At 40.7% G+C, this 15,318-nt stretch overlaps 1 protein-coding gene across 3 annotated transcripts in view; it reads right to left on the bottom strand.

Annotated features, from left to right (window-relative positions):
- The window catches only part of dock6 (dedicator of cytokinesis 6), a 42,807-nt gene that overhangs the window by 24,649 nt on the left and 2,840 nt on the right, over window positions 1-15,318 (bottom strand). For 2 of the 3 annotated variants that reach the window (XM_030140672.1, XM_030140670.1), the window contains exons 1-11: window positions 6,786-6,982; window positions 4,733-4,820; window positions 3,676-3,854; window positions 3,412-3,480; window positions 3,135-3,261; window positions 2,472-2,684; window positions 1,559-1,644; window positions 1,381-1,447; window positions 972-1,121; window positions 415-495; window positions 42-198 (exon numbers count right to left, since the gene is read on the bottom strand). In XM_030140672.1, the coding sequence (XP_029996532.1) occupies window positions 42-198; window positions 415-495; window positions 972-1,121; window positions 1,381-1,447; window positions 1,559-1,644; window positions 2,472-2,684; window positions 3,135-3,261; window positions 3,412-3,480; window positions 3,676-3,854; window positions 4,733-4,820; window positions 6,786-6,835 (1,267 nt within the window). In that variant the 5' untranslated portion in view covers window positions 6,836-6,982. Of the gene's footprint in view, window positions 1-41; window positions 199-414; window positions 496-971; window positions 1,122-1,380; window positions 1,448-1,558; window positions 1,645-2,471; window positions 2,685-3,134; window positions 3,262-3,411; window positions 3,481-3,675; window positions 3,855-4,732; window positions 4,821-6,785; window positions 6,983-15,318 lie in introns of those variants that run through there. The other variant, XM_030140669.1, reaches the window with a different exon arrangement.

Genomic DNA, 15,318 nt, shown 5'->3' with positions numbered 1-15,318 from the left:
ACATTCATGTGTCGAACTGCACAAACTGAGGTCAGCAGTACCGGAGTCAGAGTCTGGGTCCAACCGATCCAGACCTCCCACACTGCTCACAATGTTCAGAAGGTGAATGGCCGTCCAAGCGAAAGGCATGCGAAAACGTCCAAGACGACTACATGCCTGCTCTGCTTGAAGCCGCAGTTTCTCCAACTTCTCCTTATGCTGCAGTAGAAGAATTAACAATCATGATATGTAATATTAAACTATAATGGAAAGTCTGATATATCTACGATGCCCAATAGAGCAGACATGACAAAAAAAGATGGCAAATATTGCAACTATCCAGACAGAGTTGAGTAATGCTTGTGACTAGACAGTAAAAAAAAAAAAGGGGGGGGACGGGGACTGAACATTGCAAAACATTTTTGGACCCATTACCTTGGAGGAATCTGATTCTTTCATGACCATGTAGGGTTCACAGCATTCCCCAATGTCACCTTGTTGAAGCACTTTTTCAAGCTGAAAAACATGAACAAAACTATATTTAAGACATTTTTTTTAAAAACTCAGAAATGTTTGAAACAGATTACTACAGTGTCTTCAAAACATTCCAAGCAGGTTTTAAAGGGGTCATATTTTGCTAAACCCACTTTTATTAGTCTTTGATACCTTTATTTGTGTATTTGGACCCTAATAGTTCAACCTGGAGGGGGTGGGGTGTGAAGTGGCTCATTTGCATTTAAAGGGCCAGCGCTCAAAACGACCTGTCTGTGTCATTAGTCAGAAACAGAGTTGAAGATGGGCCTGTGGAGTTTAATTAATGAAGAATTCAGACCCAAGCATAGCATTTACAGTTTATGTAGACCACAGGAAAAATGTTTTAAAATGCATAATTCCATTTACAAAAGCAAAATATCACTTCTTTAAAATGCTGAATAAGGGCAAGACTTCCGCAAATCATCTTCCTCTTTTGTATGTTGCAGGAGTTTTAGTACCTTAATGACCAAGAAGATATCAGGAGATGGGTACGTGATGGACAAAATGGCAGAGCGAGCCAGGGTGGAGATGGCTACATGTGGTGTGTGGGGTTTCAGCAGCCCTTTCATTGGATCCGAGTTCAGGTCGAAGTAGAAATTCTCAGAGATCTGTCAGGGGGAGGAGTGAGATAAATGGGAAAGCAAGGGAGGGGTAGGAAAGATGATAATGGAAATGTGCATCAATGGTTTTTAATTCAGTTTTAACTCCGTGATCTAAACCCTGATAGCACTTAGGCCTTTTTGAGACGAGGGAAATTCAATTAGTCAGGCATGAGCTCAGAATTACGTAAGTGATTTGCAGAGTAAAAGTCACAGAAGAACACTTACTCTACCAAATAAAAACATAATGTACTGGGGAAGAAAATACCTTTTTCTTTTCCTTGACGTCATACAGTGCAAGTGTCCCGAATATAGGTTCAATTTCGATTTCAAATCTAAAAAACATGAAAGTTTTCCGTAAGATGTCAAATGTAAAGCACATCCAAAATGTCTGATAAAGAATCAGAGCATGAAGACGCAAATGTACACTATTAAAAGTTACTTACTTCAGAGACAAACACTTGACCATGATTCTCTGGCCACAGTGTTCCTTGGGCACTTCTGGGACAGAGCATCTCTCAACTGCTTCATCCTGCCGCACAGACAACAAAACCCATGTACGAGACACGAACACACCAGAATAACATTTACACAGATGTCATGGCAACGTCGCAGCAGAGAAAGCAATGGGGTGTTCAAAGATATAAAAGCAGAAGGATGGAGTGAGAAAATAAGAACACAGAGGAAAGAAAAGCAAACAGTTCCCTAGAAGTGGTTTGGATTTCCAGGCATTATGGCCATTCGTGTTAAGGGATCATTGATAATGTTACTGATTCAATGTCGGTTAATGGAAATGAATGAAACAAGAGCAAAAACATCTTTGTTGAGTTCAGTAAAACAAAACTGGAATGTACTGAAAATAATAACAGAACTTATATTGTGTGTTTAGTAAAATAGATAAAATAAATTAAAATTGTATAGAAAATGCCTTTAGTTTTAATCCTCATCAGTTTATTCAGACATGTCTGATGATTTTTTTGTGTTATGTCGACACTTGGAAATCACATCAGGTATCTACAATCAATCTGTCTGCATCTAGCATCGTGGTGGTGAAAAATTGATTAAAATTACTTCAAATATGATTATGCCTATAACCTATATTTGTAACATGTGTCCAGGATCACCCTATCTCATTTTGCCGAGACAAATATAAAGATAGACTGATTTCAGGAGACAGGGATAGTCATATATTCATCATTTTAGGGCTAAAGTTTTGATAAATCAATCCGGTGCTTGTTGAAACATTTCGGTCTGATCATAATGGATCGACAGGCAGCACACCAGAACAGGCATGGCATGGCCAAAGAGGAACAGTTTATTTCTGATTAGTCTGTTTATCAGTGACCTTCTGATACAAACCTCATCAGGTGGTGGATACAGGCCCAGCAGGTCACTGTGGCGTCCCTGCTGACGTGCTTCAGTATTGCGGCGGTCCATGTCCTCCGCAGCTGTCCGTTCCAGCACAGACGGCAGCAGAGCGTCTGGGGAGGAGTTCTTCAAGTCAAAGATACTGGAGGCCCAGCTGCCCCGAGGAGTCTCATCAAGGCTGACAGAGCGGCGCTTTGCGTCATCCTGAACCACACAACACCAGAGTGAGCTCGAGAGGTGAGATCATTTGTTTTCCTCCCTCAAGGCAAAGATGTCTGCTTTAGGTTCACAGTGTGGGGGTAGGGAAGTTTTATAAAGCTAAGAAGAACATTAGATATGAGTCAAGTACACTATCTGTAATGGATAATGGAATGAGAATCATATATTGGTCATCATTTTCGAAATGATGAGCAACACATAAGTCATAGTTCCTTCCCAGTCAAAGAAAGATACATGCCAGGTGTCTATTTGTCCAGAGAATTTATCTAGGTAAATGATGAGAATTACAACAGCTTGATGAGACTCTAACCTTTTCATTCCTGACAACACTGTTTATACAGTAATCAATAATTCTGTGTTTAATGAGCCCAAAACAGCTGAACTGTCAGTCATTGCTTAAGACAACAAGTCCTTGGAACATCAATAGACGGCTACCTGATCGTCCTGGCGCTCAGCTGCAGCAGCCTCATCCAGTTCAAAGGTCTGTTTGACCAGGCCTCGCTGCCTCTCTCTCTGTCGCTCAGAGTTGTGAGGGGTATATGTGGTACTGTAGCGCTGATACCTAGAGGAGAAAAAAGGAAAAGGCTGCTCTAGTAATAATGTAACTGTCAATCACATGAACAATGAACAGGGAAATGTGGAGAGCGTTATTAAACAATAGATGAAACATGTACTGTAGGTTAATTCAACAAGACCCACAGCAGACACGTACTTTCTTTGAATGACGAGCCAGTCATCTGTGTAGACTGCCAAGGCGTCTCTCACTCTAGGATCCAGTGTGCTACATAGAAAAATACATAAATTATTGAGCAAAGCATGCTTTCAATATTTATGTTCGTTCATTGTAAGAGAAAAGGCTTTGTTCCTATCTTTAGTGATTTGCCTGCCATAGCAGCATTATTATTCCTCTGTGTGTGGTAATGTAAAAGGCTTGATGATTGTGCGAGTCATGTTGGCCATTAGCAGTTGGACTCACTCCTCCTCCTCAGGCAGTGGAGGCTCCAGTGTAGTGCACTCTTTGTCCAGCTGGAGGAGCTCCAGGTCATCCTGCGGGAACTCCATTAGCTGTCGCAGCGGACCGGGCTCCACCCCAGGAGCGTGGCTGCTCACATACTCCTCAAAGTCCACAGGCTCCACCACATCAGTAAGAGGCAACTGTCAATCAACAATTAATATGTTACAACTATGACACGAAACATAATAGCTTGTCTTAATCTGGCCAGCAAGATGGACAGGATTTAAAGCTGCATAAAAGAGAGATAAGGGGAGGTCATTTGAAAGAATTGGATGAAATGACATTTCTGAACTGATACAGTTACGGAAAATAGATGCACAAACACAAGAGCATTAACCATATAAACAATTCCAACATTTTTCTTGGACATCATGGTGTAACATAATGTAATTACCTGACAAACATATCTATATAATAATATAATATACTGTATATATGTCATACATTACTTGTGCATGTCCGTGAGAAACAAAACAGTAAGAATACTTTGTTTAAATACAATGTCCAGAAGAAAACAATTCATTTTCACTTCACAGTTTTCTCCAAATGCTTTTCACTTTCTCTTTCTGGGTGAAAGCCAAAGTAAAATCTGCTAGAGCCTCTAGTGCTTGCAACATCCTGTGTAAAAGCTTGACATACGGTATTTAGAATGGAGTTTTTTACTAAACTGTCCCATTTATATGAACTTGGTGCCAAAAAATAAAACCCAAAACAAAACAAAACATAACATGGCATTAATTACATATTTTCCAAAAGCCTGGATAAAACATAAATGCCCATTAGTTGATTTGAAGACACACATACGCCTCGCTGTCAAACTACACAAGTAAATGAGATCATGAATATCATATTTCATGTTATTAAGTAAACCAAGTGTCAACAACTAAATACTGTCATCCACTTCTTCCATCTAAACATAAACTTAATTCACAATGTCACACCCATCATCTTCCCTCTTTACAAACTGGATATTCAACCAGACTTTAAACTCCAGCAGATTAAACACAGGTTGACTCACAGGGTGGTGTGCACCTCCTCGTTTCTTGGACAGCTGAGGAGACCCATAGTCTCTGGACACTTGCTTTCTGACCTCTGCTGCAACCGTCCTGAACAAAAACAAAAAGCAAAAGCTTTCAGAGACTGAAACAAAGAACTATTTTTAATTTACAGTTACATAAAATTTAATTTACAGTTACATTAAAAAACTGCAAACACAGTGTTAAGAAAACATTTTGCTGCCAATTTGCTTTATATGAATACATAAATAAGCATTACATAAGAACATTCTGCAAGTTCCACTTCAGTATTGATCCCACACTGAGAAACCTTGGCAAAGAATGTGCCTGCCTGCACTATAACAAAAGAAAGTTTACATTCACTTTCCTCATAATAACACTCACTTAGTATTCATTGTCTAGTCCATCTGCACTCGCATTACTCTACTTTTAACATACAGCTCCTATATAATCTGCTCTCAAACAGTCTTCAGCTGCTGGTCCCAGTAGTGATGCTGATGCAGCTGTTCTGAATAGGGAGTTAAAACGGGTCTCATAGAGAGGTGGTGAGTTGGCTCCAGGGACCAGGCACAGAGCCAGAGTCCTGTCCCAGGCCTTTATGGACTAACGGCAAATGAGAGGCTTAAAGAGAGACAAAGCAGAAAAAAAAAACAATCCTCTCACTAAGACAGCAAGCAGCTGCTCCTTTACAACCACAAAATGTCTGTTACTGTCATATACACAGCTGCAAAGGCTTCAATATTTCCCAATGCATGGTCTTGATGATTACACAGTGAAGGCTCATGGCTTCATTTCATCTGTACACATCTTGTAGAGCACAGAAGACGAAACATGACCTCCAATCCACTCTTCAAGACACTGTTTTCCTTTTAAACATTCTGATAATGTTATCCTCTTCTAGATTTAACTTTTGCATGTTTTCAGTACATGAGTCCAGGCTATTTCCTGCTAAAACTTTAAAACTATTTCTGCAGCACTGTACACCTCCATTTAAAACAGGAAAGAGGAAAGCTATCAACTGCAATGGTAATAGCCAGAACACCCCTTCCCACCCACCCTTTCCTGCATCCGGCACTAAACAATAGTCTGGGTCCCACTAAAGCAAAGTCTGATGGGACTTGGGGAATGCAAAGAGATGTTCAGTCAATGAAACTTCTATAGAGTATGTTATTGACGATCAACAGGCAGACTTATACCTACAGGTACAAAGAATAAAATTATCAACATCATTACTCCCTAATTATAAAAATGAGTGTTTTGCACAATACACTTGGGTACAAAAAACCTGAAATCCACTCTCCAAAGACATAAGACTTTTGATAAAAATCTGCTATGCTGGTATTGAAATTTTGAGCTGTTTCTCATGAAAGCCATTAAAGCTCGCCATTAAACATTATAAATCAATGCATGTTTGCATTATAAGATCATTTTTTGCTTAAAAAAATGCTATAAACAGTGACTTAATTGTGCACAAATGCTTTATTTTAAGTGTATTATTCCTATAACCATGACACACCTATATAATTTCTCTTGGCATCTAATCAATAAGTTATAGCATAATAAAACACTCAAACCCATTTGTTAAAAAAGAAGAAGAACAGGTTTACAACATGTGGAAACAGGTAGCTATAATATTGCTGCGAGGTGTTCACACGACAAATAGCACATGTGGTGATATGTTATGGTGATTAACCCAGTTTCCTTTGCCTTCCAACACCTGAAAATGTCAATTATCAGTCATCAGATTAGCCCTAATCTTGACAATGTTATGATAAGTAGCTCAGTCATTGTTGATGACAATGCTCTTACGATGCTACGGTACATAGAAGAATAAAAAGCAGGCTACTAAAGTCTACAAAGTATTAGAGATCAGTAAGTATATTTGATAGATATTCAGTTATTGCACTAACAGCTGTATACATATTAGCAGGTTTAGGGCCAGGGATAGATTATTAATCCTAGCATAGTGGCTATATGCACCGTTTGTCCAGCAGGTCAGTCAACGCACCACGAACCCGTACTACTGTGAAACAATAACTTGGGTTCCAGGCTCACCGGTTGATTTTATGCGCAAACGCCCTCCTTTCGCTCGCCGTAGAAGTCATTTCTTGCCCCCATATGAAGAAAATCCTCGAAGTCAAAGTACAACAACTATCCTCCTCCTTTTTTCTTGGCTCTGTCCCGTCTTACACTCAGTTGCGGACTCTCTCAGACCGCTTCCTCCTCCACGCTGGGACCGGGCAGGGATCCCTCCTTGTTCCTCCTAGCGGCTGGGAGCTGAACCGCGGTCAAACTGTGAAGTCACCCCGCGGTACACTCCACACCCGGTGACATTACAAAATAAAACCTGCTTGTGTTGACTTCCAACGGTTGTGTTTACATGTCGAACACTGACGCGACTCTATATCTACCGCGCGCGCTTCACTTCTCTCGAGCAGACATGCTCAGTTTAGGATGCGCAGTGATTCTGTCCCAGGTGAGCGATCACTCTACTTCCGGTCTTCATTCTCTTCCCCCTTGAAGTTGACCAGCTTTTTCAAGTCTCTCTACTTCATATCCACCATCTGCTCAGACTGAAATCTCACCTGACCGGTTTTGACGACCTGATAATGGCACACAGACACCACAGTTTAGGTTTCATTTCTGCGCAAAATTTAGGGAACCAAAAAAGTGTCCTACTGTTGTACTTAGATCAGCATTGTATAACAGGGGTGTCAAACTCATTTTAGTCCAGGGGCTACATTCAGCTAAATTTGATCTGAAGAGAGCCGGACCAGTAAAATAATATAATAATATAGAAATAATGTCAACTCCAAACTTTTCTCTTCTTGTTTTAGAGCAAAAAAAAAAAGTAAAATTCTGCAATGAAAATGTTTACATCTACCAACCACCCTTTAAAACAATGTGAATAACATGAACAAACTGACATTTCTTAAGAAAACTAAGTGTAATTTTAACAATATTATGTCTCAGTTTATCATTTACACATGTAAATTACAACTTACAGATCACAGTGGACCAACAAATACACAAAATATTTAATAACAGGCAGAATATTGTTAAAATTACACTTCAGATATTTCAAAATGTTTATATTTGTTGAGGTCATTCGTGTTTTTGTGAAATGATAGTTTGTTTTAGTGTAAATACAGTAAAATGACAAGAAAATTTTTACATTTACAAAGAGAAAAATTTGGAGTTGTCAGTATTTATAGGTTATTATGATAGTATTTTACTGATCCGACCCACTTCAGATTAAATTGATCTGTATGTGGAACCTGAACTAAAATGATTAATATCTTAGTGTAATTTTTGCATTTCACAAATTCATCCCAAAGGCCAGACTGGACCCTTTGGCGGCCCGGATTTGGCCCCCGGGCCGCATGTTTGACATCTGTGTTGTATAATTACACAGTGATTTTTTTCACAGTATGGAATAGTTGATTTGACAGTCATTTGGTTTATTTTCCCTCTGTTTATTGCCTGTTTGGACAAAAATGCACAATAGCAGCATCTACAGGTTTGCAATCGCTGTATAATATACTCTAAAACAGATAAGCGTGTTGTGTCGTTACTTCACCACCAGGTGGGGCTGTTCACCGTGATTGGACTAGAAAGAAAGCCTTGCCTCATCAGTGATTGTTGAAGATTCAGTCTTCAAATTTGACCTCTACAAGGAGATGAGATATGTGCAGCTTTGTTTGCAGCTGTATTGTATAATGGTGACTGGAAATAAGAACTGCGAGTATATAAATCATAATATTTATAGTTTTTATTTTTACTGCAGCCGTTGAATTACTCTTCAGATTCTTTAAGGGAAATAAACCATGTGTCAAACTGTGTACTTCAGAGGGCCCTATCTCCTGTTGTATTTGACCAATTGTGGAATGACATTGTCCGTGTCTCTTCCCACTATTGGAATACATGTCAGTTTACAGTAACAGCAGGCTTACATCTCCCTCCTCCCATCCTTAAATTACTTCATACCCCCATGCCTACTATGAAGCATTAATATAGCCGTACTCGCTGCTGCAGCCCTCCCCCCCACTGCTCAGTCCATCTACCCCACAGTCGTCCTATTCAGCACCCTGGAGAGCTGCTGCAGGTACCCGGCCTGTCCTCTGTGAGATGGCTGATGAATGGCATGAATTGTAAGGGAGAGATGTGAAAAATGGAGAGACGGAGGTAGAATTAACCTTGCGTGACAGAGGCTTGGCTGTAGCAAAGCAAGGACAGACGTCTCGGGGATATATGTTTATGTATGGAGCAGCAGTCAGAGCAGCATCAGAGCTCGCAGCAGGGCCATAGACACTGCTAATGAAAATAAATGAAGTGCACGCTTCCTGTTTCGCCTCTATACAGTCATGCCTCCACAACAATGCCAGAACTCGTCTTTCTCTCCGGTTCAGCAAATCTGTTTCATTGCACAATGTAATGTTTGCATATTGATTAAAAAAAACAAACGATTTGCATGAACGTACAGTACATGGCAGATACGTTCGACTGCCAGCTTGAACAAATGTATTACAACATTTTTAGCATAACCATGTGAATCTAAATTTAGTCTGTAGATATACTATGTGTGTGTGCCACTGCAGTGTCCTTGCACTGTTGGAAAACCCACCTACTATAAGTGGGCTGAACCCATGCCTTCTTTATCCTTCTGTCCACACCTTCCCTGCCTGCTTCCTTGCCTTTCTGTTCATCGAAGGCTTTCAATCCCTAGATCTGCACTATTGTTTGAGCGCCCAGCCCCCACAGCCGAGAGATCCCCCCCCTCCACCACTACCATCACTGCTGTGTTACCAAAGAACAAAAGAGAGAGTGTCAGACACCACCCACTAGATCTCTTTCACACCAGAGCCCCCACCTCAGTTCCAGATGGGGTTGCCTTTTTTCAGGGTTTCTCTCAACCCCAAGAGTCCTCCAAAATGGAGGCCCCCTGCCCCCTGGAGACCACTACTCAGCTGCCCGTCATCCACCTGCTCAGCCGCCACGCGCCTGTGGCCAGGGCACATCCCCTCTCTCTCCCACCCCACCAGGGAGTCCTATTAAAATCATTAACCACTTTTTACTGGGCTCTGCTTCCAGGACATTACTCCGCCAGCAGGAAAAACTTTAACAACATTATTTCCTAAAATGGAAAATGACAATCCGACTATGAATTTTCTGAGGAAAAAAAAAAGCTAATAAAATGTGAAAAAAGTACACAAGCAATAACTGCCATAAGAAGTGTTGGACAGATTATTTTTGAAATGTAAGGAGTCACAGATTACCATTTTACCCTGTTAAAAATGTAATTAGTATTGTCACAGTTATGTAATGATTAATTACATTATCAAAGTAATGTAACTTTTTGATTATTTGAAATGTTTTGAGGAAATATTTCTGAAATGTTATATAAAATATATTGAAAGCAGGAAGTACGCAACATGTATTGCCAAACTTTTATTAAATAATGTTAGAGCCCTTTTCTGGTATCAGACGGAAAATATTGGTAAATTTCCAACTCTGAAAAAATTCAAGTTCTAGTCTGTTACTTGTTGCCACAGTGTGGGCAGCTGTTTTATTATACATATAAAGTTTTTTACTGTAAAGAACATATGTATATGTAACTCCTTTGTATTTATCAACTTTTTGATTTGTGACATTTTCTCAGCAGCTGTAATGGATTACACTTACAATAAAAATACTAATGGTTTTCTGATGATGCTTATGGGATTAAAACGTTTAACAGTGAACAGTCCTTCTACATGTTGCATTTTCTGCTGCTGTCAGAGACGGATGGAGGAATTACATCTAACCAGACTGAAAATTGTAATCAATAATGCTAATTCTAATCCCCATTGAATGGTGTCCCATGCAGGGGGCAGGCAGATGCACATCAACATGTAGCATCTTCAGGAGGATCTCTGCTTCGACCTCTCGCCCTGTCTTGACCTTTCCCCTCCAGGGATAGAGAGTGAGATACAGCAACAGGATGCATCTGCTACAAGACAGCTGTTAAGTTTCTTAATGTTTATCCTATAGTCGGGAGTGGGTAATGGGGGCCACAGATATTAATTGTTGAATTACCCAAAATGTGGTTAGTTATTATATACCTTATATGCCTTTTACACCTTCTGGTATACACATCAACCAGCCTTGAAATATTAGACTGGGGTTATCAGTTTACTTATTCAGTAATAAATTGTAAGGAATCAACTCAATGCATCAGGAACAGCAACACATAGGGCTCAGGCACCAGCAGCCACACTTTCTCCTCTGCCTACATTACATGCATGGATGCATGTTATGCTGTCACTCACTAACCAAGATTTATGGAAATGCTCCCCTCCATCTTCACTGTATGCAGTACACATAGCTCACTTCTATTACTGTGCTTCAGTGTTTGAATATATGCAGATATATGCATATAATATGTTTATGACTTCTTTACAGCACTTGCCACAGAGTTTTAGCAGATTTTGTGTTGCAGGAAATGACTAAACCCCCATCACCATTACCACTACCCCCATCCCACCACCATCCTCTAGTCCCTAAGGGTTCTAGCAACCAAATCAATTGAAAGAAAGAAGAGTGCACTGTGGTCCTCCCCCTACATCTGTCAGGGAGGGAAACAGGAGGGGCTGCACTCATGGGCTGTACCAGGGAACAATATCACTCCATCTGTCACAAACCGTTTCATCTCTGATGGGATGAAATATAGCTCACAAATACATCTACCTCTATATATCTATGTATTAGCTTACCAGTGCCCTAGCCCCTTCCAATTCCCAGCAAACATACGCAGTGGCTTTTTGTCTCATATTACCTTCCTCCCACCAGTCGGCCAGCACTCTCCAACTACCTTGTAAATCATGCTTTTAAGCCAAACAGCATGTTAAAAGAAATTATTCCATTTTACATTGTTAATGAAAATGGACCACTACCAAGTAACGAAATTTGCATGTAAAAAGTTCCAGTATGAATGTACAGAGCAGCGAACCTGAAAGCTTAATGAATGAGAAAGCACATATTGAATTTGGTGGAAATACTGAAAAAAAGTAAGATGCAATCTGCTAATAACCAGAGAGCTCTTTCATATTCAAATAGTGCTGCTGCTGTGTTTGGAGGATGGGTGTGGCCGGCTGATTCTTCTTGTCTTCTGAGCTGTCGCGGCTTTGTGACGTCCAATATCCCATTTGCTCTATCACATTTATGCTATCAGCCTGGTCACTGTTCAGTGCTGAGGGAAACAAAACGAAAACCCCGACAATACCTATCAAAATCAACAGTGCTGCGCACTGACCTCCGACAAAACAAAGTAGCCCAGTAAGCTGTAAGAACAGCACAAAATGGCCTGACTGCTTACAGGAGGGAAGAACGAAAAAAAACCAAAAAAAAAAAACCTCCATATCCCCAAGAGCCATCATGCATCTCTCTCAGCAGCAGGTAGAGCTGCAATCTCAGTCATTCATATTTAATTCCACAGGAGTTTCCGGCCAGACTAATGTGCTATTGATTTCAAGTCTCCTATTACTGAAACGGGGGAGGGCCATAAGGGGGAGAGAGCAGGACTACAGGGAGTGGGAGAAAGAGATTGAAAGAGGAGTGAAGGAAGAGGAAAGATGAAGCAAGAGAAAACAGAGTGTAATGACTAAACCAGCTCGTTTTTCTAGGAAACATTATCATATTCCATTGGAACAGCTTGTTTTATCTATCCGGTAATTTATCCTCTGTCAAGTAAATACAACTTACATGAAACCACAGCGAGAAAGAACAGTGATGGTTGAGAAAGATATCATTTTATATTATTTATTGCATATTAAAAGTGAGGGCATTTGCACAGTTTAGTTCATCGTAACAGGAACAGACACACTTGCACCTTCTGTATTTGTTTTCTAACTGTCACATGTGTATGTTTTATGTCACATAGAACGAGAGCAACATGAAAAGGAGTGCGAGCAAAACAAAGAGAATGTCTAAGAGCTTTGTGTATTTAAGGTCTCTCCCTAGATACCTCCTCAGACAGGACAAAATGAAAGATTAATAACCATAGCTTTATATTTAAAAAGGTTTGAAGTAAAACATGGTCTCTGTAAAGGAGGTTAGTCCTGCTACAACCAAGCTCAAACCCACATGCATCAACAAACACCCCAATTAAATACACAAAAATGGCACAAATAATGGTATAATTAAAAGCTATTATATGCATGTGAGTGTACTTGATTTTCCCTTTGATCAAAGAGCAAGAATATAGCACTAAAGGTAAAACATATCCCATACTGCACTGAATAGGTACAATCAAGACACAATAAAACTGTACACAGAGAATTAAATAGGCACATGGAAAGCAGAATATAATCCATAAATAAAAAGATGACAAGAGCGTCTACTTCAGAGACTTCCTCCCACCAGCCTGTCTACTCTAATAATAGCCCAGAGACAACACATCCAGACAGACAGAGAGAGAGAGAGAAAGATATAGAAAGAAAAAGAGGAGCGAGACGGAGTGAAAGTGCAAGAGTGAACCCATGAGGGAGACCACAAGAAATTTGCCAAATAATGCATAAAGGGTTGAATTAGGCCAGTTGCCATTATCAACAAATGTCCTTTAAAAAGAGGCTAATTTAATTTTGGATCCTTTCCTGAAAGCAATAACTGCTTCAGTGCTGCTGCCACAGAACCCTAAATTGCCAAGAGCCAGGCCTGGTGGAGAGACCACTGAATTAACCAGACCCGAGGCTGAATCATCCTACCCATCCCCCTGATACACTGTCATAGTGTCAGTCTTACCCACCGCCCCCCATCTCCCCATACACACAAGGCCAGTAGCTTACCGCAGGGCAATGGCAACAGGCATTTCATTTTGATGAGAATAATAAACATGAGAAATAGAAAATGGCTGGGGTAAGGACTTCAGCCCTAAAGGGCTTTTGACATTTACGATGTTAAGTATCATTATGAACGTACATTTCAGTTTCATTATGAATGTACATTTCAGTTTTAACACATAATGAATTAATAATTCACACAATGCCCTTGATGCTGTGGACTGCTGCAGAGATAACAGAGTTTCTTAAAATGCAAAATACCACTGCAAAACATGAGTGTTTTTCCTGTAATCTGACATTTGTACAGTTACTAGCACACTGCGGGCTGATGGACTATAAAAGTAGTGAACTCTGCAAATTCTTAAAGTTCATCACTCTGGCAGCAAGAAGCATTCCACGATACACCAAAACAAAGGCATCAATGCAACAAGACGCCTAATCAGTAGTAGTAGAGGGTCCCTTAACAATAAGAACATAATCAGTAGAATAACAAAAAAGCTTTTAAGCAAAACCAACGCTTGATCCTTTGATTCAGCAATGCACAATGGGCGCTTCAAATGCCCTCTTACCCACAGGGAGGATTCAGCTGCCGTGCTACTAACCAGGGCTCTAATGAGGGGCCACAATTAAGCCCATTTATTCACATTAAGTGTGAACTGTAAGTGGGGCTGCAGTCAGTTGATGGACCTAGGTGCCATTGTGTTATAAGAGCTGCTTTTATTCACCACACAAAGATGGAAAAAACACAAGCACCTAATGACTGAATCTCACCATCTCTTCTCAGACATTGATAAACACCGGTGAACACACAGACACGCACACATGTGTGCATGTACACGAAGACACACACTTTTCCTCCCTCTCTAACAAACTGACTCAAAGGCTCCAGCGTATCCAGGCTGAGTTGAGTCACTGCTTGACAGAACGGTGGGGGCGGGGTTAAGACAGACTGACAGTGGGGCTCCATCTCTATCCTCTTATTAACGCTTAACGAGTGCTTTCCTCATGCAATATTCATCTTCACTAATATCATCCAAGCTCTGAGCTGAGCTTGCTACTTATGTAAGGCAATTATGTAAAATATCAGACAAGGCCCATGTTCAGAATCTGACTGGAAGAGAACTGCAGGACAATGACAGGAGGGAAGATGGGGCATACAGGAGGGATGGGAACTTTAAGGTAGGAGTCACAATACGAAATATATAGTACAAGGAAATAAGGAACTTATGTGTCCTGTACATCAGCTCCGTCGGAGAATAGATAAATCAATACACTGAGTCATCATCAGCAAGTGGCCAGTGTCAATAATGCAAACAGTATTCTCCCTCACACCACCATTCCTTACAGCCACAGACATCCTAGGACTCCTCAAGGTCAGTTCAGGAAAGCAAAGCAGGGGAACTGACGGTTGCTGCAGTAAGGCTCACATCAGCACCACTTGTCCACTCATGAACATGCAAAGCGCACACAGAAGGCTGAACCGCTGTACGAAGCACAACCCTTGTTTAAAATCTCACTTCCTCTCATGAACAGCTACTGGACTCATACACAAATAAACAAATATGTAGTGATTTACGCATAGCCGCACGCACACCCACCCACCCCCCAGGTCAAGGCCCTATGGGGGTCTGCACAGAAATAGGTCATTTGTCACACATGATGTCCCGGGGCAGGGAATGCATTATAGATGAGCCCAAACAGCATGTCTCAGTGAGCACTCACCACACAGGAGGGAGCAGCAGGAGGTGGGCAGAGAAGGATGAGAACTCTTC

The sequence above is a fragment of the Sphaeramia orbicularis genome, chromosome 8, assembly GCF_902148855.1.
Source record: "Sphaeramia orbicularis chromosome 8, fSphaOr1.1, whole genome shotgun sequence".
NCBI classification, from domain to species: Eukaryota; Metazoa; Chordata; class Actinopteri; order Kurtiformes; family Apogonidae; genus Sphaeramia; species Sphaeramia orbicularis.
Note: the sequence above shows the minus strand (reverse complement) of the source record. Positions and strands in the feature narration are given on the sequence as shown.